General features: G+C 34.8%; 1 protein-coding gene across 1 annotated transcript in view; it reads right to left on the bottom strand.

Annotated features, from left to right (window-relative positions):
• Positions 1-10,694: 10,694 nt before the first annotated feature.
• The window catches only part of ETNK1 (ethanolamine kinase 1), a 49,852-nt gene continuing 33,739 nt past the window's right edge, over positions 10,695-26,807 (bottom strand). Inside the window, exons 5-8 of the mRNA XM_028531604.2 lie at positions 25,907-25,990; positions 23,758-23,918; positions 12,713-12,786; positions 10,695-12,182 (exon numbers count right to left, since the gene is read on the bottom strand). Coding sequence (XP_028387405.1) covers positions 12,110-12,182; positions 12,713-12,786; positions 23,758-23,918; positions 25,907-25,990 — 392 coding nt within the window. The 3' untranslated portion in view covers positions 10,695-12,109. The remainder of the gene's footprint in view (positions 12,183-12,712; positions 12,787-23,757; positions 23,919-25,906; positions 25,991-26,807) is intronic.

A 26,807-nucleotide genomic window follows, 5' to 3' on the forward strand; every position in this document is an offset into this window, starting at 1 on the left:
TGTGTCTGCATATATATGTCTGCATATAATAACTGAAAGTCCTATGGAATTTTACAGGCAGTTAGGCCAATGGACAGTGTGTGTCTTAGTGCCGAGTACTCAGTATGTACTTGCAGTCAGCATCAGTGGTTGAAAATGCCTCGGGGAGGGAGCTAGGAGGGAGAGGAGACATCATCTGTCAACATTGTGGGTGAGAGTATTCACATAACCGTTTCCTTGGTTGCCCCACTCCCTTCCTCCTTCACTATGCCTCCATCCTTACTACAGAAACTTGGAGAATACTAGAAACTCCCTCCATGTATGGAGAACGAGAGGGGTATCTGTGGAAGTAGTGCGCAAAGAATACCTAGGTCACATGCCTGCTCGGTCTACCTGGATCTGTCTCATTAGACTTGGGCTTCTCGCCACTAACCAGAGCTCCATGGACAGATCCTTTCCAAGTGCTTGGAAGTTTATTTAAGTTTAGGTTTCATCAAAAATTACACTGATTTACAAAGAAACCCAATTTTAAAAAATCTCTGCTCTCATTAGAATGGATATCAAATTTTTACTTCAAAAACTCTTGTTACAACAAAAAAACCCCACTAAAACCATAATAGATGAAAGAAATTATTGAAGGTTGTGCTGGTTAACCATCTCTGCCAGGGCCGATCCTTCGGTGTGTGGGGGCTCTAAGCACACGTCTTCAGGCGTCTGGTTGATTCATGCAGGGAAAAGGCCCAAAGAGTTCTCAAAGGGGGACGTGGGAACTGGAGCCCAGAAGGTCCTGGTCTAGACCTGGGGTATTCTGCTGGGATGGCAGTCCCTACCCAGCTAGTAGCACAAGGGCACTCTGAAAGTTTGGAGCCCAGAGCAAGGCCTTTGCCTGTGCACACCCAATGCTGATACGGGTCTCCATAGCTCTGAACTGGTCAGGCTCCCTTGGCTGCTACCCCACAGCCGTTTGTTCCTTTAATTATTGTGACCTCCTGGTTTCTGGCCGTTAAGCACCACCACTTGGCCTCTACACTTCCGAGCCCCAGCATCACCCTTGCTGTCATTGTGACAAGTTCTGTGACAGCTTCTTCTACTGTTACCCATGGCTTCCAGAGGAGAGCCATCACTGAACATCTTGGTGATGCTGGAGGCCGCTTCACTTGCTCATTCCTGATGGTGACTGTAAATGATGTGTCTCCCGAGCCTACCTTTGAAACGGAATCCTCTGATCAATCTTCTGGCCTCAAATATCCAATTTTGTGTGTCCATGTTCCTGATCCTGTAGTACCTTTTTTCTAATGCCTGCCATGGCAATATAGGCACTCCAGCCTCAACCATGGGGCCACTGCTTTTGCCAGCTTCTGGGAGCCATCCTAGTAGCAAGATTGCATCATCCCCTGGAGCCCTTACTAGGATGTTAAAGTGCATATCCCAAGTGAGTGCCTCCCAGCCAGTCAGCTAGTAAGCTACCAAAGAGACTGGCTCTATTACTTAGTTTTCAGTCATCGGTTAATTGACCTGTTTTTCATTATGTGACTGTATGGTGTCAATACAATACAATTTATGGGTAAAAATCGAATTCTATTTATATGTATCATTCCTCCTGTTATTTTAAAATCCTGAATAATCACACAGACCAATGCATTCCATCCGTCAGCACACTATCCCAGTTCACCAGCAGTGAAAGTATTATCAATTAGTCAGCCCTGTAATGCCAGCATCTGCCTGTGCACCACCCACCAGAGTGGTGAGTGAACCAGCTCCAAATATAATGTTCCTATATCACTGCTGCTTTCTTGGACCAATTTTGTCATCAATTGTTGCACATTGGGTTTTCCAGGAAACAGATGCCAAGGTAAGAGTTTGAAATATAAAAGGCTGTAAAAGAAAAGGTGAAGAAGCAGTATTTTGGGGGGGAAATTCCAGACCATGAGACTGACCTGACAAGTCTCTGCCAGATCAATGGGGAGCTCCAAGGCAAGGACGCCCCACCAGGGGACTCTCAAATGGGGCAGAAATGGCTAGGTCTTTGCACGACTGGATGGGGAGCACCCCTGAAAAGAGTGCGATGTCAGTTTGAATGATGAGGCAGAGCACAAAGCAGCTAACAGCTGCGCAGCTAATCACACTCCGCACAGAGCTAGTTCTTTCTTGGAGATTTGAGCAGCACGTTTCCAAATCTGCCACATTGATAGATATACAATATTGCTAAGTTCAGTAAGTTAAGATAAATAAACATGAGAATGGCTTGTAAAATAAGGTCAACCAAGGTAATAAAAATATGTATAACTTTTAACCCAGCAATGGTATATTTTATGTCAATAGAAAATAGAGAGTAAAAGAGTACAATACAATACTGAGATCAAACTCATCTTAATATAATTGCACTAGAAGTGTTTTAACTCACCAATTAAAGGACAGAGACACTCACATTGAATTTAAAAATATAAAGTGTTGTCTTCAATAGCCACTCAGAGCAGAAAGACACAAGATCAAACATAAACAGTGGGGAAAAGATATACCAGGCCAATGTGAACCAAAATAAAGTTAGAAAACCTAGAGTAGCAGATGTAATATCGGATATATGTATTCGTTATAACTGATAGAATATAAATACAATAGAAATATAATAGAAACATTATTCATTGATAAAAGGAACATTAGAACAATCCAGGGAGCAATCTGGCACAATTTAGTCAAAATAAATAAATGACCTAGCAAATTTTCTCCTTGAATATATCCCAGTGAAATTAGTTTCAGGTCCATTAGTAGAGATACAATGAGGAAGTTCATTGTTGTAATATTGGTGGTGGTAGCAAAGTTGGAGGCAGCCTGGGTTGAAAGGATAGGTGAAAAGTGTTGGATGCACATTATAAAATATGCAGCTGATAGAAACAGTACCTGAGAGGCAGATATTCATATAACTACACAAATTAATCTTAAAATACAGTACTTGGAGAAAAAAGTGAGAATATGAATGAAGTCAATAACATAGTTATCAGCTGTGTGAATTAAAAACAAACGGTCACAAAAACATACATGTTGTAAAATTAGATTCTAGTATACAATAAAAATGGTTGCTTCTGAGTAGGAGTGGAGGATATAAAAAGGGGATTGACCAATTAATGAGCAAACTCACTAGCAGGGCTTTGCTAGGACCAACAATGACGGAGCTTTAACAGGTGAGTATGGTTAACTCAGCCCTCTGCTATAGAAGTCAACTTCTCTTCACCGGCAGCTTTGGAACTGTGGGAGCATCAACTAGCAACACTGTGTCACTCAGCAGGATTAGTCCCAGGGTCGTGAGTGAAGCACATGGTTGGATATATCCAGGCCTGAGGATTGGCTGGACAGTGGTGGGAGGAAAATGGACGCCGGTGGATACTGGCAGGCGGGTATAAGGTGACACACTGGGGTCGAGGCTGGATAACAGTGATAGGCCAGAAGGATGTTTGAACAGAAAGAAAAGTTCTGGAGGTTTTTAATTTTTTAATGTTTTTGATTTTGAGAGAGAGAGAAACATCTACCAGTTGTCTCCTGCACATATCCCGACCAGGGAATCCAACAGCAACCCAGGCATATGCCCTGACTGGAGATCAAACCCACAACTTTTTGGTGCATGGGATTATGCCCCAACCAACTGAGCCACACCAGCTGGGGAAAGTTCTGGGGGTTTTACTGAAGTAAAAGTTATGGTGGAAGGACATTTTTTTTAAATTTTGGATTAAAAAATAGTGGATATCAAAGATGATAAAGTTTTACATTTCTATGGTTCATTTCAGGTGATGAAGTAGGCACTTATCATGACCTTGCAGATAAGATGTTGATATGAAATCAACACTAAAATTAGAAGAGACCAAAGAACTTCCAGCCTGAGTTGCTGCAAGGGACATTCTTAGGTACAGCTAAGTTAACAGTAGTAGTGGAGGTGACAGAGAATACTGACAAATACTGATGCCCTTCATCAGCTAAGGAGGCATAAACAAATAGGAAACGACAGTATAGAGAAGCTGGGTGTGGCATAGCATGTTCATGACCTTCACAAAGGGCGTTTGTTGGAGAGAAACAGCAGTGGGAGACTGAGAGTGTATCCACCGTGCTCTAAGCCCTAGACACCCAAATTAATGAAAGAACTAGCAGCCTCTGCTTTGGCAACTGTGACTAGATGGTATCCTTAGGAGGGAGGCTATTCTCATCTCAGTTAAGGCAAGGAAAGAAAAAGTAAAACTTAATAGTTATACACCTGCCTTCCTTAAACCCCACCCCCAACACGCCTCCCTGACGTGCTTATAAAAGTCCTAACAGTCCACAATCCTGCCAGTTGCATTAGTGGGTTCAGTCTACCCTATCAAAACACCAAGGGCTTGGCTGCTTAAATAAAAATATATTTTCTCACAGTTCTAGTAAGTCCATGATCAAGGTGTCAGTTAATTTGGTTTCTGATTAAAGCTCTCTTCCTGGATTGTAAATGCTGTGTGCTCACGCGGCCTTTACCCATTGTTCAAAGAAAGAGCTCTTTAGCACCTCTTTTTATAAGGACACTAATTCTATGGAATCAGGACCCCACCCCTATGAATTCATTTAACTGTAATTACTTCCTTAGAGGTCCCATCTCCAAATACAGCCACACTGGAAGTTAGGTCTACAATACAATGAATTTGGAACATACTCAGTCCACATCACTACCCAAAACCTAGGTGAAAATGGCCCCCTTCAGGGGGAAGTCACATAACATTTCAGAGAAAGACAGGAAGGAGGTAGAAATCAAATCGTGAGACCTCCAAAGACAAGGTAGTGTTCAGATATGGGATGGTCAGCTCATGTACCTTCTGAGTTGGAATTTTAAGGAACACAACAAAGTGACCTGCCAAAGTGACAGAGTAATACACGAGTCCCAATTTTTACATGAAATCTTTTCAACAGTATTTTGGTTACTGGAATCTAGTATTTTATAAAGCTAGAGGAAACTCTAGAGGTAATCTTATTTATTCCGATCAATTTACAAATGAGAAAAAAAGCCCACAAAATCTACAGTCATCACCAGAACACTTTCCCTCTAGTTTTTGGTGTTTCCAAAGAGATATTCTGAGCCAACAAGAAAAAGAAGAGCAGAAACCAAACTCTACACGACCTTTACAAAGACTGGTGCTATTGGCACCACCCGCCCCCTGCCCTTAGTTTTCATTTTACTGCAACAGATAAACTAGCTAATGTCAATACATCAGGTGACATTAAGACCAAAAACTCTGCTCCTCTACCAAGGAAGAAAACTCACTGGCAAATGTGGTCAAATGGTTCCATTTCTTTTTTTCGTCTTAGAATATTTCAAAGTTGGAGCTCAGAAATCATTTTTAGCAGGATCGCTTTAGGTTCTTGTTAGAGATGTCACTAAGACAGCCTTTTACAAGGCACCTACACAGCCTTCTGCTTACATGTGAAAAAAGAAAAAAACTGCAAGTAGTACAATAAAATTTTAAATTTTTCCAAGTGTTACAAAACTGAGTAAAATGAGAACAGTTTGAGATTTTTAAAATGTTGTAGGATTAAAATGACAATCCTTTACCAGCTAATCACTAAATATACAGGGTTTTAACAAGAGACTAAGTTTCAACTATTTGAACTTTTAAACTTATTTTTAGAGAGAGGGGGAGGGAGGAACATCGATGTTCAAGAGATACATCACTTGGTTGCCTCTGGCACACCCCCAACTGGGGACCCGGCCCACAACCCAGGCATGTGCCGACTGGGAATCGAACTGGTGACCTTTCTCAGTCAGCAGGCCAGCACTCAACCCAGTGAGCCATACCAGCCAGGGCAGTTTCAACTATTAAGATTCACAATATAGTTGAGACCAACTAGAGAAATTGTAGTGCAGTAGAACTTTGTGTGCTTGATTCATGATCTTGTGCTAAATTAAAATAATACAGTAAAAAAACCCCCTGTTATGTCAAAGAGTAGTTTTAGATTGATTTTTCCTTTGTGATATTGTGGTTAGGTGAAGGGGACAAAGCAGCTAATCCAATGGAACTGACAAATTTTTAGATAAATGTTGTTTCCTGAATAATATTAATGATGGCCACTTTAAATATTAATTTCTGGTGTAAGTCAACGATGCTTGGCTTAAATTTTATTGACATTTATGCAATATTATGAGAAAAACAATTACAGATTTTGACTGAAACTCATCTGGAGGTGAAAACTTTTTTACTGCTGTTTCAATGTTATGGACATACATTTAAAAAATATACACTGGCTAGAGAGAGCCTGAAAAACTGCTGCGATGCTAGATTCTAATAATATTAAATTCTGGTCATCTCTAGGAAATCAGTGGCAGTTACCAAAGTATCTACATACCTCTCTAAATTGAGACTCCACTAAATAAAAACCAAATTATGCAGAAGTATGTGGTAAAAAATGAATTTCTAACTTCCAAAACCTTTAGACACAATATTATAATACCAGAGAATTAGAAATTAAACAATCATTTCAAATACACAAATAGTTATACACTAACCTTAAAAAGTCTTGTTTTTCCACAAAAGAAAAAACACAAAAATTAGTTGAAGTGACAAGATTTATGGATACAACTAGAACTCAGATTAATGTTACAACCAATTTTTTATTTACAGAATATAAATCTCTTCAAAAGATACATTCCTTCATTTAAATCAACGGTAAAAGGCCTTATTAAACAGAAATAAAGCCTAAACATCACTTATATTTAAACAGAAATACAAACAGCTTCACTAAAAATTTATGAACATAGAGCGAAAACATATTTTTACTTAAGCAGTTATATGAATGAGGCTGTTTTTAATTTTCTTCACTGGCAACCCCATTTTATCCACAGAACAAATTTTACTTAAATTAACAGTAGTAAAAATGTAAAAATTAAATTTTAAATATGAAAATACGCAACAAAAAACAGGAAGTATCTTCATTTCCAAACAGATGAACAAGTTCTCAGACGCTCACTTTCTGAGGCATGTCAAAACACCTGCATCAAAAGTCGCATTCATTTGAGAGGTATCAATACATTTTCAGTGCTGAGACTATTTGTAGCACTTACAGTATATACAAAGCAGCATTATACTACTATGGTTCACATCTGATAAACACAAATTGAAGTTTTATGCCAATTCCCCAATTTAACATACAACTAATGCAATGACAATTATTGTTTTCTTCTCTTCTGAAACTGAAAAATTAGAATTTAAAAACATGGAATAATGCCATGTCTTCTTTCTTATAATAGTATATTTTAAAATTCAAATACTTCATTATAATGGAAATTTCACCCAGCTGTACAAAGGCTCTAAATACAATACAGTTAAAAGGGTTCCTCTTTGCAACTTCCACCAATTTACAGTTACTTCAGTACAAGTTAACAGGAAACTTCTTCAGATTACTGGACAGTAAGAGTTTCAGTGTGTCACCACCAAAGCTGAAGTAGAAGCACACCACAACCACGGCAGGTAGATCCTCCCACCTTCGCCACTGCCTTCTGGGGCTCTCTTCCGGGTCATAAGAGCTAGTGCACAGGGGTATCATCAGATCTTCACCTAGCTTTGAAAGGTCCTTTGTTAGAGTTTTAAAACTTATCTAATGTAACAATTTAAATCAGCCACTTTTTCTTATTCATCACTAACTAATTTAAATACAGTATTTAATCTTTTTAATTTGTGTAAATATCTTGTTTTGTTAAAATGATTAATGGGTATTTATACCATTAATGGATACGATGTAAACAAAAATGTCTACATGAAGAGTATTTTACACAATGGTTTATAACAAAAAATGCTATAGGATTCATAATTAACACATTTTATTTTAACCTGTTGTTTGATAATTGATAACATCAGTAGCATAAGTAGTGCATAGGGAAAAAGAAAAAGCAGATTTTAGGACAAAAACCTACAAAAAACTTTAATTTTGGATGCCCAATACAAATGGGTATTCTCTATAAGCATTATTGTTATTTTTCCCTTGAAATAGTTAAAATTTTCTGTCCATTTCAAATTATGTTCCAGAAATAAAATTTTTAGTATAAAAGTCTAATTTATTATGTGACATATCTTATTAATTTCAGTTTTCAAAATTTCAAGTAATGCAAACCCAAGTATTTTTTTTCTATGGTAACATTTTACAGACTAAGCTTCAGAGGCTGAGGGAAATTCATTTAAAATAACCGATAAGCTTTTCTGTCCAAAGACATCAACCCCCAAACATAATACTAATCGCCTAGGTGGTATGAGGGGGTAAAAAAAAAGGGCAGAAAAACAGACTGCCATATGTAACTAAGTTTCCAGTAAAAGGACATTCTGAAATCTAATGGACTAAGAAAACTCATAGCAAATGAATTCTAAAATAAGGATAAAGCTGTTTTACCATTTTCCTCTGTGCATAACAATTACTAGTATTTGCCTCTTTTGTAAAGTAGTGCAAGTTGCTGCCAATAACAAAACTCTCCTAGCATAAAGCATTGTAACTTTGTCCACCAACTGACTGTCTCTATCACTTTGGAATGCAGTATAAAATGCTTACTGAAGGCAATTTACAGCAGGAAATCAAACTGATAGTATTCTCATTTAATATTACAAAGGAATTAAAAAATGGTACAGAAGGCTTTGTGTGATGTAAAAAACAAATACCTATATAATTATTAAAGTGGAGGTTTTTGACTTGTTAACAAAGTGTCCACGGGACTTTTTCCTTTAATTTTGGAAGCTTTAGTAACACTTATGAAGTTAAAATAAAGATTCTTAGTTCAGCAAAAATGAAAATAGCAGTTTTTCATTTTAGCAAAAAGCTAAAATGGAAAACTATTTTCAAAATAGCAGAAAGATTACTTATGTCTTTTTGATTTTTTTTTTTTTACAATTCCATAATAAACAACTTTGTATTTAGAAAAGCCAACTGAGATATGCTTCGGATGAACTAAGAGACAGTATTTACCGTATCTCTTGTATACACAGGATTTAGATTCACATCGAGATATCAAAAATTTCATGGTTTTTTTTTTGTAGAAAAAGGTTAGGTTAACAACCTTGAAAATAGGAAAGGAATAATACTTCAGTGTACACTTTTTAAGTTATATTTTTAATTTGCTTTAGCTTCTAAGAATTATGGAATGGAGCTCTAACAGTGTGTAATAATTGACCACTTGCAGGAATCTACCTTCGCAAAAACTAATGAACAACTAAAGAATGCAGAGAAGTATTATTAGGCACTGAGAGGCTAAATAAATAAGTACTAACATTAACAAAAACTGTTAAACCTTATTTCAAGTTCCTATTGTTATCCCACTATGTAGCCAGAACTACTGGCTATTTCCAGTCTAAAACCAAAGAACTAGATTAGTTCCTTACAGAAAAATTTCTACAAAAGGGAAGAGAAGGCAAAACAATACACAATCTCATATGCAAGATACAATTCACACTAATTTACAAATTTTTATTTACACTGTTTTATATACATTCCAGGCAGACCTAGTTGATGAGTTTTGTGCTCATATCGATCTCAAATGATCACATGAATAGTATGATTTACTACCACATCTCTCTTGATTTCCAGAAAATGGTAGTCGTATGCAGTCAGAAGAGGGAAAAACAACGTTACTGGTCAGTAAGATCTAACAAGTATGTAAGGAACAAAGAGGAAAAAATTGTGGAATTTTGCTTGTTAAAGCATTCAGGCCACTATGGTCTATTGACTAACAATGAGTACACACATGAATGCCACTTCTCTAACAACCATTTCATATTTACAAAATGAGCTTACAAGTTGAGTTATTAGGTAAGGCATTCAAGTTCCTTAGCTTAACATAAAAAGGCAACAGATATCTCAAGAAGCCACGGGATAATTTTTAGAGGGACGTTTTTCCTTTAGAATCTCTTAAATGGTTAACAAAAAGGGAAACAATTTGAACCCTATTAAAAACCTGTACTGAAGTGGGAGCATCATAACATCTAAAACCCAACCAAAGATGCAGGGAAATATCTTAAACATCTGATTATGTTCCCAAGATCCAGTGGATACTCTCCCAGGGATAAAGTGAGAGCCTTTATTCCCCTTCACATTCACTTCTGTATGACTCTTTCTGAAATGCTTATTATAATAGTGTCACAGCTAGCAGTTACACACAGTCTACCAGCAATGGCTCAGTGAATCTCTATTCAAAATAGTTTGAAGAATAGCGAGTAAGGTAGAAAAATGATCTCTCCTCCCACAGTACATACTGTTGCACTTTAAGAAGTTGGAAAGCAAAAACAAAAAACAAAAACCAAAAACCAAAAAAAAAAACCCCCAAAACACAAGAGTATTACATATTTTTCATCGTTCTAAGAAAATATTCCAACCACAGATAAAAATCCCACCAAAAACAATTTTTCAAGTATATTCTAACATTATATAAACAGTTATTTAATTGATTTCATTCATTCAATTAGGGAAAATTCTACTGATTCTACAATAATGTGGTTTATAAAAACAGAAGTGAACATTTGTAACATTGGGGAGGTAGAAAACAAACCTTGGTCTAACACTGTTATATATACAGACAGATTTTAAGATTCCACTTATGTAACTAGAATTTACCATTTAAAATGGCCTTTAAGTGTTTCTACTTTATTACCTTTAAACATCTTGAGATAATCCAAGTATTTTAAAGCACTTATTTGAGAATAAGTCATTTGTAATAATACATCAGACTCCCCAGATGATTTCTCAGAGGATAAATTTGTAGTTGCATATTCTGAATATGCAGATCCATTAAGCCAACTTTGTACATGGGCACTTATGTGACCAAAGTGAAAAGCTTGTCAGACTAATTTTCTAAGTGAAAACAACCATGGCTACTCAACCCCAAACAGCAGTCTTCAAAGCTTGACCCCACTTATCTCAAAGATCTAACTTTCTTCCATATAATAATCACCATACTTTCACCCAAAAACAAAATAAAAAATATACAAACAAAATCAAGAGAAATCAAAACTAACGGAGAAGTATTTCTGCTTAATTCACATTTTGTTATATCAGACTTTAAGTGTACAATATCAATGCCTTAAATGTTCCTTATTTAATTCTATCAACCACCTCAATTTATTTCTCTGAACCTACATGTATCAAGCAACTATTTGCTATTTTGAAGACATGGAGCCAAAGTAAAACATGAAACCAAAATGTGAAAAATTAATCTATAGGGGTAAAAAATTAGTCTCAATGACATTTTCTTGTTCCCAAGTATGATAAACATTCTTTCTACCTTTGTTTCAAAAATCAGCAATTCTTCTACTAGCTATTATTTAATAACAAATACATAAAACATCTCAATAAGTAAAATAAAACTTTTGGTTAAAAACAATTTGATACACTAAAATCTTAAAAACAAAACTAGTAACTTAAATGACCACATTGAGTACATGAAAACATTAATGAATCCAGATTTTTGGTAACAAAATCATCATACCTACTCCAGGATTACATAGTAAATATTAACATTTATATGCCAAACTATGTAAGGAGATGACAGTCTAATTCTAAGGTATATTCCCCCAAAAGAGAGTTTCCAATATTCAATTCAAAAAGGTATACCACTACCATAGACAGTGAATGCATTTCATCCTCCCAAATAGATGTTTTTCAATGAACACCCTAAGTTATCTATACCAGTGTCTGGCATTTCAAGACTAAATGATCCATTTTACTTACAGTGCATCAAGATCAAAACATTACAATGAACATCTAGAACGTCTAAAATTAAAACCAAAATTCACTCTGGAACATTTTCATTGCTTACAAATTTAACAGATGAAACACATGAAAGCAATCAAAGACTCATGTTACATTTATAATAAATAATTCACATATAACAGATTATCAAAAAAAGACTGAGCTGACATCTTTATACCTTTTGGTAGATTTAATAAATTTCCAATCTACCACGTACTGATAACAGTAGGTCTATTTTTTGACACCAGTCTATTTAAAAAAAACAGATTGGTTGACAGACGCATAATTTGTAAAGCAAGATATCCAAATTAAATTACAGAATTTTAACAAATAATTGGCTTTATGGAATTTCTTAAGAAAAAATTCACAAGCACTGTTCAGCTACTTGAGAGTAATTACATCTTTACTCAGGGATTTTTAATGCAGTAACCTCCGGCTTCATTTTAAAATATTGGTTAAAACGAACAATTGCATACCTAGTGAGAAAAGAGAATAACAGAATTAGTAAAAGCTGGAAGCTTAATCCTCCCTTTATTTCCACTCACCCTTCTAAACTAATTTTTTTTAAGTTTTAAAAAAATTTCAAAGAACATATCTTTAGTTTATTGCACCACCTACTGGACACTTTTCTAATATTAACCATATTTAACAGATTATACCAGATTTCCTCTCTGACCAATTATTAACTATATGCAACCTTTATAACATTCGATTGAAAATAATAACTACAAGTCCCCTATGAGTTCTAAATGTTACTTCAAAGAAAGTAGAGACAAATACAGGGCCCAGCACAAATAACACCCCTTTTTTTATTTACAAAATCACAGTATATATGTAATTCTGTAACATAACAGTATCACACTCAAGCACACCATATGACATTTTAGGTGAAATGTTCAAATTAAAAATAAATTATTACACCCATATTATTATCCTACCAATCACACTCAAGCCAGCCTTACTTCTACCGGACCCTGTATAATGCATACAGTAAAATTAAACTTACCCAAGGAAATCAAACTCAATTGTGGAATATTTGGCTTGAATCAAAGCCCACAGTCCCCAAAAGAAATGAGAAGCCTAAGGAAAAAGGCAGAAAAACAGTTACAATAATGCATCTCGTTGAAAAAACAAATATATCTTTACAAAATTAACAAAAAATTGTTAATGTTTTCCTTTTTCATCAATTCCATAAACAATACTTTCTTGATGTTTTTTAATGTAAAATATCTAAAGGAAATGTTTAAGTGTATAGTTATCTAGGTGACCAAAAATCATTTTTGTCTACACCAAAAGACATAATAAACTATTGTCATTTAAAAACTACAACCCAATTTCTGTAACCTGCTTGTGTAGGCAGAGTTCATTCAGCATTAACACTGACAGATGTTGGTTAACTGGTGTTTATTTTTTCAAGTTTTTCTTTTTTTTTTTTTGCCAAGTATTTTTAATAAATATTGCTAACAGACTCTCTTAAAAATACTTTGTCAAAGGACTTGGTTACTTGACATAAAGATATAAACTAATGAAAATCGAAATCTCAAAACCAATATATACATATATATACACATATGTATATGTAATACGTGTGTGTGTGTGTGTGTGTGTGTGTGTGTGTGTATTTAAGGCATACCAAAGTTTTATTAGGTGAAACTTCGGCATGTCTTATAGCCAACTTCACATATATATTTTTATTACTTGTAGTTAAAAGGTATATTGCCAATCCTATGTAAAACAAGAAAAGATTACAGAGTATGTTTTTTATTGGGTAGTAGTAGGAACTACCTTAAAAAAAAAAACAAGGAACTCCAAATATTTAGTTAATAGGTGGTATCAAAGAATGCAGCCCAGTATTTGCATAACTCATAGGCCCTACAGCGCCAAGTTCATCGCACCTCCTTTTAGCAGACCCTGTTACTAATCTTAAAGAATGGCTTTTACCCCAAAGTGATTTTTTGCTCACTAAAACTATCAACTGTACCACATTTCATGGGATGATGACAGGTGAGTGTTTATAATGTGCATTTATGAGAAGTAGATATGCACATGCTCAAGTTCTTGATGATCTAAAAAGGATTCAACTTTAAGCTTCGAAGTCCTACTATTCCTTATGCTCTAACTCATACCATAACTCAGTTTCAAATTCCAGATTAGGAAAGTTTAGTCTTCTGTTAAAGCTTAGACAATTTTTATTTTCAAGTCTAACATACATTTACCTTTAAATATGTTAATTGGTCATGGAAGGTGCATTTTCTGGTATGCCTCCAAAAAGAACACTTAAATAAGAAAAATCTTCTAGGGGTAACAAACCTCTTTAAATAATTTTTACTGACCCAACAATTCTGTATAACCGACCACAACATAAAGCAATGCAACTTTATTTATGTCAGAGAAAAATGGGTCTTAGGACTTAATGGAGAAAACAGATGACTGTAATTAGGAGCTTTAAATAGCTATGTATGTGCTTTACAATCAATTTCAGTTAAATAATGTGATATTAAGATTCTGGTAATACTAATAAGGCTTTACTTCCAAAGAAATACTTTAACTAGAAATATTATTTCAAAAACTTTTACCCTGAAAAATCTCTATTTAAAAGTGTTGCTGAAAATTATTTACTCTAATACAAGTGGATTTATTTCTGGGCTCTCGATTCTGTTCCATTGGTCTGTGTCTGTTTTTCTGCCAACAGCATGATGTTTTGATTGTTGTCACTTTGTAGTATAATCTGAAGTCAGGGAGGGTGATGCCTATGGCTTTGTTAATTTTTTTTCTAAGGATTGCTTTGGTTATTTAGGGTCTTTTGTGGTTCGATACAAATCTAATTTTTTATTCTATTTATTTTAAATAATGTCACTGGGCCTTGGCCAGGTGGCTCAGTTGGTACCATATACCAAAAGGTTGTGGGTTCCATCCTGGGTTGAGGCATATACAGGAGGCAACACGTCAATGTTTCTCTCTCTCTCTCTCTCTCTCCTCTCCCCCCCTCCCCTTCCTATCTCTCTAAAATCAGTACATGTATCCTCAGGTAAGAAATAATTTATTTTAAAACTTGTCATTGGGATTTAGATGGGGCCTGCAGTAAATCTGTTTATTGCTTTGGGTAATAAGAACATTTTAATTATTTTGATCCTTCCAATCCATGAACACAAAATTTCCATTTCATTGTACATATTTCAACCTCTTTTAATAATGCTTTGTAGTTTAAGTATCCAAAGATATAAAATGGAGGAAAAAAGCCTCTTCAATAAATGGTGCTAGAAAAAGCCACATGCAAAAGAATGAAACGAGAATACAGTTTGTCCCCACATACAAAAATTAACTAAAAATGGATCAAAGACCTAAATATAAGACCTAAAACAAACTACATGGAAGAAAACACTGGTACTAAACTTATGGACCTTGGTCTTGAAGAAGATTTTATGAATTTGACCCCAAAGGCAAGGGAAGTAAAGGCAAAAATAAATGAATGGGACTATATGTTTCTGCACAGTAAAACAAATAGCCAACAAAACAAAAAAGTAACCAAATGACTGGCACAAGAGATTTGCAAACAGCAGCCCTGAGAAAAGGTTAGTATCTAAAATATACAAAAAAAAACCCCATACAACTCAACACCAAGCAAACAATCCAATTAAAAAATGGCAGAAGACCTGAACAGACACTTCTTCCACGAAGACATATTGGGGGGACCCCCCAAAAAGCAGAATTATCTTCTGGAGGGCAAGTCCCTTGTAGTACAGGTTCCCCAACTAGCTGAGTGTTCTGGGAACCCATCTGTATGAGTAAACCAGCTGGTGTTGTGAGAGGCTGTGTTTGGCTTCAGTGAATTTTTTTTTGAGGACTCTTTCAATGCCTTTGCCCATCTCATGATGGGTGGTTTATGAGCGCACCTGCCCACACCTCGCTGAGTGCTCAGCAGTTTTTGAACAGAAACGGCTGTATGACCCTGTACTCACCCTCCCTATTCACCCAATCTGGCCCCAACCAACTAATTTTTGTCTCCCTAGATGAAAGAAGTCCTCGAAGGGAAACATTTTGCTGATGTGGAAGAGGTGAAACAAGAAACGACAGAAGCACTAAAAGGCATCAAAACTGACAAGTTCAAAAACTGTTTGGAGCAGTGGAAAATATGTCTCAATAATTACATTGTATCAAATGGAGAGTACTTTGAAGGTGACTAAAGTTTAACATATAAGAATAAATACACATTTTTTTATAAGTAAGGTGAGGGTTTTTTGGGTCTTCCCTCATACAATGACCAACAGATATATGAAAAGATGCTCAACTTCAGTAGCTATTAGGGAAATGCAAACCAAAACTACAATGAGCTACCACCTCACACCTGTCAGAATGGCTACTATCAACAAGACAAGTAATAAGAAGTACTGGAGAGGTTGCAGAGAAAAAGAAGCCCTTATCACTGATGGTGGGAATATAAACTGGTACAGCTACTATGGAAAACTAGGCAGAGGTTCCTCAAAAAATTAAGAATAAAGTTAGTATATAACCCAACCATATCTAATAAAGTTAGCATAAAATTAGCATAAAGATAACAAAGTTAGCATATGTGGCTTTGAACAATTTAACTTCTCTGTACCTTTGTTTCCTTATGTATAAAATGCAAGTGTAATGTTATGTTTTATAATAAGAAATACATATTTGGTCTTCATCTACTGTTCCTATCTCATAATCCTTAAATCTTTAGGATTTGCTGAACATAAGTGAAATGGGAGCATCTTCAAGTATAATTATTTGTCTTTTGTCACAGGCTGCTGAATAATTCTGGAGCCACAGAAGTGAAAGGAGTATCTTGTAACTCATCATGAGTCCTTTACAACCACACCTACATTTATGATAATGAGGTGACTTCTGGAAAACCCCTAAGGATGAGTTCTGGTTGCCAGGGGAACCTACCAAGTGATTAGAAGACTGAAACATTTAGCCCCACCACCTCCCAACCTTCAGAGAGGGGACAAGGGAGTATTGATTGAGTTCAATCATCAATGACCAATGACTTAATGTTGCTTATGTAATGGAGCCTTTGTAGAAAGCCCAAATGAGGGGGTTGGAGGAACTTCCAGGCTGGCAAACACAGAGACCCACTGGGAGGTTGGTGCACCTCAAACTCCAGGGGAACAGAAGTTCCTGCATTCAGGACCCTTCTGGATCTTGCCCCATGTACCTCTTAATCTAGCTATTCTTATATATCCTTCATGTCATCCTTTATAATAAACTGGTAAGCATATATAAATATTTCTCAGTTCTGTGAGGCACCTGAACAAATTAATCAAACCAAAGGAGGGAGGTGTGGAATTTACAGACAGTAAGTAAGAAGCATAAGGTGGTTAACAACCTAAACTTGCAACTGGCATCTAAGGGAGGAACGGGGGAAGGAGTAGACAGTCTTGTGGGACTGAACTCTTAACCTGTGGGATCTGACACTATCTCCATGTAGATATGGTCAGAATTGAGTTAAATTTATAGAACACCCAGTCAGTCACTGTCTGCTGAGAATTGGAAAATTGCCTGATGATGTGGAAAAACACATTCAGAGTAGGTAATATCAATATTATCCACATCTGGCATACAACAAACATTCAATAAAATGTTAATTATTATTGTATGAGATTAGAATGATAAAAACAATATTTTTTCAAAAATGGCCATCTTTTTACCTAAAGAAGTATCTTAGATATATTGAGAAGTGAATTATGAAATGAGATGCCTTTTGTTTTCTTTAAAACAAACCACTGGTTCTCCAGTTGTCCATGAATCCATGGAAGGTTCCTGGGACCCAAACTATTTTTATAATAACACTAAAATGTTACACTTGCCTTTTTGACTATGTTAACATTTGCACTGATGGTTCAAAAACAATGGCAGTCAAAGCTACTGGCATCTTAACATAAGTCAAGGCAGTAGTACCAAACTAGTATTATCCTATTCTTCATCACCACATACTCAAGAGCAAAAAGTCAGTCTCACTAAATAATGTCCTTTATGAAGCCTTTAAAGTTATTAATTTTATTAAATTTCTACCCCTGTATACATGTTATTCTACTATTCTGTGAAATGATACCAAAAGTACACATAAAGCACAGCTACTAAAACCCAAAACATGAAGGTTGTCTCAAGGAAAAGCACTTAAATGGCTTGAGCTGTGGGCTCAACTGTACATATTTTTACTTAAAAGAACTGACAAACTAGAGTTATTAGACTTGGGTGTATCTGGCAGACATTTCTCCTATACAAAAAAAGAAAAATTTCTAAATACAAAAAAGAAAACTTGTCATTCAATACAAATAACTGACAGTATTTATTGCCAAACACAGACTTCAAGTATTCAACCTACAATATGAAGTTTGGAAAATTTGTATTTGTTCCTGTGAGCTTACCAGCTTATTGATACAGTACTTAAAACTTTTCTGATGATACTGGTAGTATTATCAATGAATGTGACTTTTTGATATCATATAATAAGGTGTTTCCATATTTGGAGGATCAATATAACTCAATGAGAATCAGTATTTCCTAAATAACTAATAAATGATATTAAAGTTACAAAATCATGAACTGGTAAAAGAGCCATTTGAAGTGTAAGATAAACCAATAAATTTTAATATAATAAAGTATAAAAAGTCAATTGATATATTCAGATTACACATTGCAACTAACTTAAGAAACTACCACTTGTTAAGTTTTGGTGAAGTATCAAAAATATCCACATCTGAAAAGGCAAAATACTCTTCTTTTTCCAACAATGTGTTAAACAAGACCTCCTTTACATACTTCAACCAAAACAATATATGGTAACATATAAAATGCAGAAGCAGACCTCAAATTCCAGTGTTTATTAAGCCAGACATTAGAGATTTGCAAAAGTGTCAAGTAATGCCATTCTTCTAATTTTTGGTTCTAATTTTAGAACATTTTATTTTTCATTTAAAAAGTGTTTATGTTAACATGTTTACTGCTTTGCTTAAATAAATATGTATTTAATAAATATTTTAAGTGTTTTAATTCCCAGTATGGTAAATAATGATAATTAACCTATGTAATCAAAAGCTTAGAGGTACTCAAAAAATGTTTGAAATATGAAAGGAGGGTTTAAACAAAAAAGTTTGAGAAATACTACTAGTCTAAATCACCTCAGCATATTTTAAGTGATATAAAAATCAATTTATGGATAGTATCATCATCTCTTTCTAGTAGGCTGCTCCTTAGTGAGAAAGTCTAAATCGGGACATTCTCCACCTAAAAATGACATCAAATAAGCTCTACCCACCATTTCAAGCAGCACTGGTAATTGTGTTTCTCAGTTTTCACTCATATAATAAATATGTACAGTATAAATACAGGAAATGGCCCATTCGTTTGCTTTGCCAAAAATGACAGAGAGAACACTGAAGTCCAAACAAAATAACATTCTGTGATTTACTTATACCAATTCCCTCAGATTTGGAAGTTACAGTTATGTAAGTCTCTCTATCCAAGGAGATGTTAATTTGTAGGCTACCCACTTCTGTTGCAACAAAAAATTCAAAGCTTTATATAATGAACAAATAACTAAAATGAATTCTCAATCTGTTTTCTGAAAACCCCTATATAATTCTAATGTTTTACTTAGAAATAATTCAAAGTCTATAAAAACGTACCTAAACTCTCCTTGAACCTTTAAAAAAAAAAACATTGTATTCTCTATTTGGTTTTATAATACAAATATGTACCTACTTTTGTTTGCCATGTCCTTAACATTAATTATAGTAAACAATAAAAAGTGAAGTCTTAATTTTTAGAAGTCTGGTCATGCCGTAAGCAATAAACATTTACTAAGCATATAGTTAAAAACATCTGTATTTGGTCTTAATGTATGTATATGCTGTCTTCTTTGGGACAAGTGATCAAGGAAGGAGGAGGCCCAGAGAAAGAAGGAGTATTTAAGATATATCTGTAAAATCAAGAGGAACTGCCAGGAGATTCAGGATAAGGAGTATTTTAGGTAGGAAGAAATAGCCTATACAAAAGCATACAGACTTGAAATATCATGAACTATGTAGAAAACATGACTCTGCTAGAGCAGAAGTGGAATGTGGGAAATAAGGGGTAAATTGACATAATTTGTAGATGCTATATGGATTTCATTCTGTAGGTCGGGGGCCCCCAAGCTCCGGCTATGGGCCGCTATTGGTCCATGGCATGTTAGGAATCGGGCTGCAAAACTGGAGGCAAGATTGAATGTAATGCACTTAAATCATCCCAAAACCATCCCCCGGCCCTGCTCTGTGAAAAAAAATTGTCTTCTACAAAACCAGTCCCTGGTGCCAAAAAGGTTGGGGACCGCTGATGTAGGTCACAAGGAGCCATAAATTATCGGGCTGGCTAAAAAGCCCGTATGATTTTTTTTGTAAAATAAAAGACATTTTTCATTTTCACCAATAACTTTAGTGATTTGGATATTCGGAGTATGTTGGCTATTTCCTACACGGTATAACATTGATTGTTCCCAATGTCTCAATTTGATCACTATCAGCTTCAACCAGTCTACCAGACAGGAGAGCATCATCCAGCAATACATCTCCAACACAAAACTTCACAAACCACTTCTGACACATTCGATCAGTCACAGTACCTTCTCCATACACTACACAAATCTTTTTTTTAAAGATTTTATTTATTTATTTTTTTAGAGAGGGAAGGGAGGGGGAAAGAGAGAGAGAGAGAAACATCAATGTGCAGTTGCTGGGGGTCATGGCCTACAACCTAGGCATGTACCCTGACTGGGAATCAAACCTGCGACACTTACACAAATCTTTTTTGTGTGTGTTTCACTTGTTTTTACCTTTCTTGAAATAATGAAACATAACATGCTGAAAATCTTGCGTATTTTTTTCCATCTTCAATATTAAAATGGCTACACAAAAATTCACTAGTTTTGATGGTTTTTAAAAATGCACACTTCTATGACAGCTATCATAATACACTCTAACAAAATCATTTCGAATGTAGTGAAAGACAACTTACACTACTAGAGCCATCTTACCGGGAAAAAAACAAACATTTTGGCCAACCCAATAGGAAAGTGACACATCAGACTCAATAATTAGATTCTAGATTTTAGAAGGAGCACTTTTTAAATGAACAGGATAAATTACAGAAAGAAAAAATCTGGAGGCAAAGAGACCAGTAAAGGCTAACATACGTGAGACAAGGCCTTAGTCAAAGGCCATAAAATTAAGGGAAAAGTGTTGAAATTGAGAGAATTTTAAGAACCAAGAATAACAGAACTTGAAAACTTTAAAAAATGTGAGAAGAAGAGGAGTACATGAAAGAAAATTCTTTCTTCCCTGGCTCAGATAGCAACTGAAATGGATGGCATTTTAATTAAATCAAGATAATAGACAAATTATGGAATAGAAGAAAGCAGGCACAAAATAAAATTCAAGTTTAGACATACTATGGTCAAATAATAGGGACCTGGGATAGAGATGAATGGTCCTAATCTGGACAGAGAGAAAAATCTCAACATGGGATCATTAACAAAAAGAGTAATAAATGCCATAGGAATAGATCACTCAATGGAAATATGTAACTAAAAGGAGGGGACAGTGCAAAAATCAGAACACTCAGGAACATTAACATGTAAGAGGGTTGTGAGAAAAGGAGAAAAACAAAGAGCCAGGGAAGGAAACAGAGCAGGAAAGCACAAAGGAGAACAGAGGAAGAATGGTATCACCAAAGTTAATGAAAGACAAAATTCTAAAATCAATGTAAATATTGTCAAATACTACGAAAAGATCAAGTGTAACCTGGACTTACCAATTAAGGCATGATTGGTAATGCTGACCTAATTTTTTTTTCCTAACAGTAAGGGAGAAGATAGACTGCAGTACTCTAAAGAGTGCATGGTAAAGGAGAGATAGATGAGAAAGATGATAAACAAGAAAGATTAGGTTTACTTTTATTTCTCCCTGCCTTTCCAATTAATTATTCATTCAAACACCTGAAATTGTGACAAGCATTTACTTAATGACTGATGAGAAGAAATTAAGAGTTGGTAAGAGTAAACTGGCTAGGCTAAAAGATTAAAGGTCTTAAGAAAGGAAGATGCCCAAAAGGAGAGTTGATAACCTCACTGAAGGGGGATGGGGGGAATAAAGCCAAGTGTGATCATTCTGCTGTATTCTCTCTATTCTGAAGATAGCAAGAAAACACAACCCACCTCAGAAGAAAAAGGTCAAGAAAAGAAGGGGCAAGAGAAACAGGTGAGAGAGGATCAATAGAAATTAGATAAAATAACATGAATTCAAACCCAAATTGGCTTAATAAATGGATTTCTGAGTTCTTAATAAGAACGAAGAGCATAATAGACTCATCCTGTGAAAACTAAGAATATGTAAATTCTGAGGACATACTAAATGAAAAATAAATATTGTTTAAAAGGTATTGAAGTTTTATGTCTCTGCAAGTGTTCATTATCCTTTTTCTGTAAGACCTTCTACTGGATCTTCTATTTCACAAATATTTGCTGCACATTTAATAAATATAAATTTTTTAAAGAATCAGGTTAAGTTTTCTTACAATACTAATTTGCTAAGAATTTTAAATAGGAACATATATTAATCCAAAGAGAGGTATTTTTTACATTTTATCTGCCCTTCTAAGTGATAAGCACTTTGAAGGAATGCATTATTTTTTAGTGCTTTTTTAAGCCTCCAATCTATCAGACCTAGAGTAACAATAAGTACTAGAAATCTGATTAATGAAAACCTATACAAACAACTTGGTACCCAAACCAGAAGTAACTGTTTTCCATACACACACACACACACACACACACACACACATCTCCCCACAAGATCCAAATGAAGATGTTAAATATCATCAAAAGTTTACGAGGGAATACAAATTATCGCTCTAATAGTAAACAGTGGGATTACTGACCAAGAATATATAAGCTATGTGAAGTTTATGTGGGAATTAATAAATTCAATGCTTTAGGAATAATTGAATTTCTTCAAATAGGTGTATGTAAAAAAATACAGACTACAGTAATAATAATATTCCTCATGTTAATTCAGAAATTAGCTAAATAAAAGTACTAGGTTGATTCTGAAGTTCACTAAATGACCTCATGAGAAACACTGTGTTCTCTACTTTGAGACTATGCTTGAATAGACAGCAGGCATCCTAGGACCAGGTGAAGAACATGCCATTAATTTAGCAAACAGTTCTACTGAAAACTGATCCAGAACAGTGGGTAAAGTCCCATTTCTGCACACTCTCTTACTTCAGATGTATTCTGAACGGCTCTGGGGAAATGCTGCTCTTAAGACAATGGAAGCAATGCGTATGTGAGACACCAACAGCATCTATTTGTACAGAATACACAGAGAAACTCCCCATGTCAACTCTACAGAATTATATTAAAACTAAAAAGAAGTAACTAAAATAACTTTAACCTAGTATTCAATGTAATTGTGTAACATCTTATCTGAAAGCTAAATCTTATGGATTACATAATTCTAAAAAAAATTAAATCAACTAGTTTAAGTGGGTCTTTATAAGAATAAGGCATTAACACATCAAAGAAACTAGAAAAAATTACTTATCAGAAGAAGGTCAAGAACACAAAATACTGGGTAAGTTTTGAAAATATAATTCTACTTGTTCTTCCAATATGGTTTTCTCATATTAACATTAAGATGTAATAATTAACGTATCGTGGAAAACCTCATTTCCCATAAATCTATCCTTGATTATGCTATGAAAAGTAACATAAAGATGGAATCCATTCATTAAACTAATAATTACTGAGCACCTACCATGTGGCCAGGCACTGTTGTTCTAGGGGTTAAAAATTGTAGTTGTGAAACAAAATCTTTGTCCTCAAAAATATTCTAATGGGAGAATTGTAAACAACTGCATTTTTGTCATTATTTTGAACAAAAAATTCACAAAATTCAAAATGGGAAACTGTTTCCTAAGATGAAAATTTAAAAGGTTTCGAAATTGTATGAAAGCTCTTCTGTTGTTTACATTTAAACTTACCAATGCAAACTGATTAACTTGAATGAAGAGTATTTCTACCTCCTTTTCAGTAACTTCAGTCCCAAAACCTTTATATTCTTTGTAGGCTTCAAGGTAAGAACGCAGCCACTGGCTCTGTAGTTCTCTACCTGGATAGAGACTGTAGTCTACGTCACTCACACCTAAAGTGAATAAAAGAGAGCAATGATGACTTTAAAAACACAGTCTCTTATGAATACTTTACTAATTCTTACCATCTACATAATTTTCAGAAAAAGTAAAACATTTGGCTGAAATACTACATTTAATTAGCATTTATTAAAATAAGCCAATCAATCATAATGTGTCACAACTTAAATCTGAATGCACAATACAGTTGATCGCCATAATCAATTCAACATTGCTTCAATTTTTCCTCAAAGTGTGAAGCTAAAACTACTTGCATCAGAAGCACCAAATCTTCATTTTAATAAACAGCCCAGAAGATTCTTGTGTACAATAATATTTAGAACATTTCCTAGAACTATGGCTCTAAAATGTTCCTGACCATTACTCACAGGGTAAGAAATAGATATTATAATGAAACCTTACACGCACATCTGATATTGTTTCACAAACCATTATTTACCCTAACTATACCTTCCAACTCTGATATTTTCTAGTTCTTTTCTGGCAATTGCTTTAAAATAATTACCCCACAAATTTGATTTCATCATCTGCAGTTTGCAAAAGCTAACCTAGAAGATAAAGTTTATACTATTTTGCCTAGCATTCAAGGTTCTTGTTAAGAACCCTGTTAAGTTGGTCAATCTTTACTTCTCTGGTCATATAACCTTCTATTCTTCTTCATAAATTTAATATCCTACAAAAATAAGTATACTCACCTTCAAATTTTCTTCCTCCTTCCTGCAGTACCCTCCTTTCTCTTCTATCTGTACATGCAAATGCTACCTAACTCTCAAGTGTTAGCTTAGTTTTTTCCTACATAAAGTCATATTAAGATCAGTGGAGTTTCCTCTCATATACACAGCAGTGATTCCCTTTAATTCTAACATGATGACATTTCATTATATAAACTGCTGCTTTCCCTTCCTAAAGAGATATGGAAATATGTACAATACATATGTAGAGATACGGCATGTACATGATAAGCATGGTGTACGGAAATTACTGAATACATGTAAACTAAAACTTTTCCACTTTTTTCCCAGCCTAGTAACCTAAAGTACAAGAAAATACATGAATGCATGCAAATACAAATACAAATATAAATACAAATACAAATACAAATTTGGCAACGAAAAATTCCTACTAGGTGTAAACCATCCAGGGACACTTCCAATTCTTTAGTTTTAGAGCATTTCATGTTTCTGTAAATAGTTATAAAATATATTTAAAATTACTTCCACCTACATTTAAAAAACTAAAATAATTTTCAGGGGCAAAAATGACCAGCTTTTCAATTATTCACAGCCAAAGACAAAAAAGAAAAATTTCGGAAGCTTTTTAGCTAACCAACATTCCAAAAGTCCAAGTATACAATGGAAATAGCAAAGGCTTATAAATGATAAAAAACGCTGGTTTCAAATCAGAGTTCTCTGTATTTTACTGTGACCTTGAAAAGTTACTTCCCTTATCTGTACACTGGGAATATTACCTAACTTACAAAATTGTCATAGAGAAAAAAGAAGGTGAGATGAGATTTGTAAAGCACCTGGCACTATATTAGGTCTAAATAGAAGCCACAACAATTACTTATTTTCCTTAAGAAATTAAATTAAGGAAGAAGTCCCCTCTGTCCTCTAGTAATAAAAAACAGAGAACAGCCCTGGCTGGCATAGCTCAATGGATTGAGCGCGGGCTGCAAACTGAAGTGTCACAGGTTCGATTCCCAGTCAGAGTACATGCCTGGGTTGCAGGCCATGACCCCCAGCAACCGCACATTGATGTTTCTCTCTCTCTCCCCCTCCATTCCCTCTCTAAAATAAATAAAAATCTTAAAAAAAAACCCTCAAAAAAAAAAAAAAAACAGAAAACAAAGGTCAGGGAGAAGTTATCAAAATGTTGCTCCTATTTTCAGTTTACTTATTTTAAAGAAAAAGAAAGCAATTCTAAAAGTATCTTATCAAAGTTATATATGCTACACCATTATTTAAGCCCTGAATTTTACCTGCAAATTCATTGAAATGATTTCCAATATCATATGCCAGGTAGTTGTATCCAGAGTATTCATAATCAATGAACTGTACATTACCTATGTGAGACACAAAAACAAAGACATAAGAAATCATATATAAGATCAGAAAATCCCTAAGCTGTTTGTAATTAAATAGCTTCCAATATTTTGTTATTCATAATCAATGAACTGTACATCACCTATGTGAGACACAAAAACAAAGACATCAGAAATCATGTATAAGATCAGAAAATCCCTAATCTAGTAATTAAACAGCTTCCAATATTTTGTCTCATCGTACTTGCTTGGTTATATGCACTTCTGAGACAATACAGGGTAAGGCTGTGAATTTTATGGCAATGAGCTTTACAAAATTCAAATTATGTATCTTAGTCAACAGCTTCTTTACGAACACTAATGTCCACTATAATCAAAAAAGGTCAAAATATTGTATAGTCAGTCCTTCTCCAATTTCAAACATATGCAAAATATCTCTCACCACATGGGGGCATCAGTTACTTAAAAATTAAAGCTTAATTGGAAAAGAATACTATCTTTGGAAATTGTTAATAATTAAGCAATTTGAACAAAAAAATAATGTATGATACTTCAACAGTGAATTAACAAGCTAATCTACATATATGAATCAAATATAAGCTCTGAAAGACCTGAATTCTGTGAACCGTGAGTGCGCTATTAACACTTGCTGATCAACTCAATATCCCTAATTAAAGAATTTAGTTGCAATCAAACTCTTACATTTCCCTAAAATGCCACATAACTAATGTTTCCAATAGCATGCCTGAGCAGCTGAAGTGGTTGTTTTATCTCTTTTTAAAGCAAAGGTACACTGAGTGCTAAAGAGGATTTTTGGCTCAACAAACATACATGTTCA

The sequence above is a fragment of the Phyllostomus discolor genome, chromosome 2 (assembly GCF_004126475.2).
Source record: "Phyllostomus discolor isolate MPI-MPIP mPhyDis1 chromosome 2, mPhyDis1.pri.v3, whole genome shotgun sequence".
Lineage (NCBI taxonomy): Eukaryota > Metazoa > Chordata > Mammalia > Chiroptera > Phyllostomidae > Phyllostomus > Phyllostomus discolor.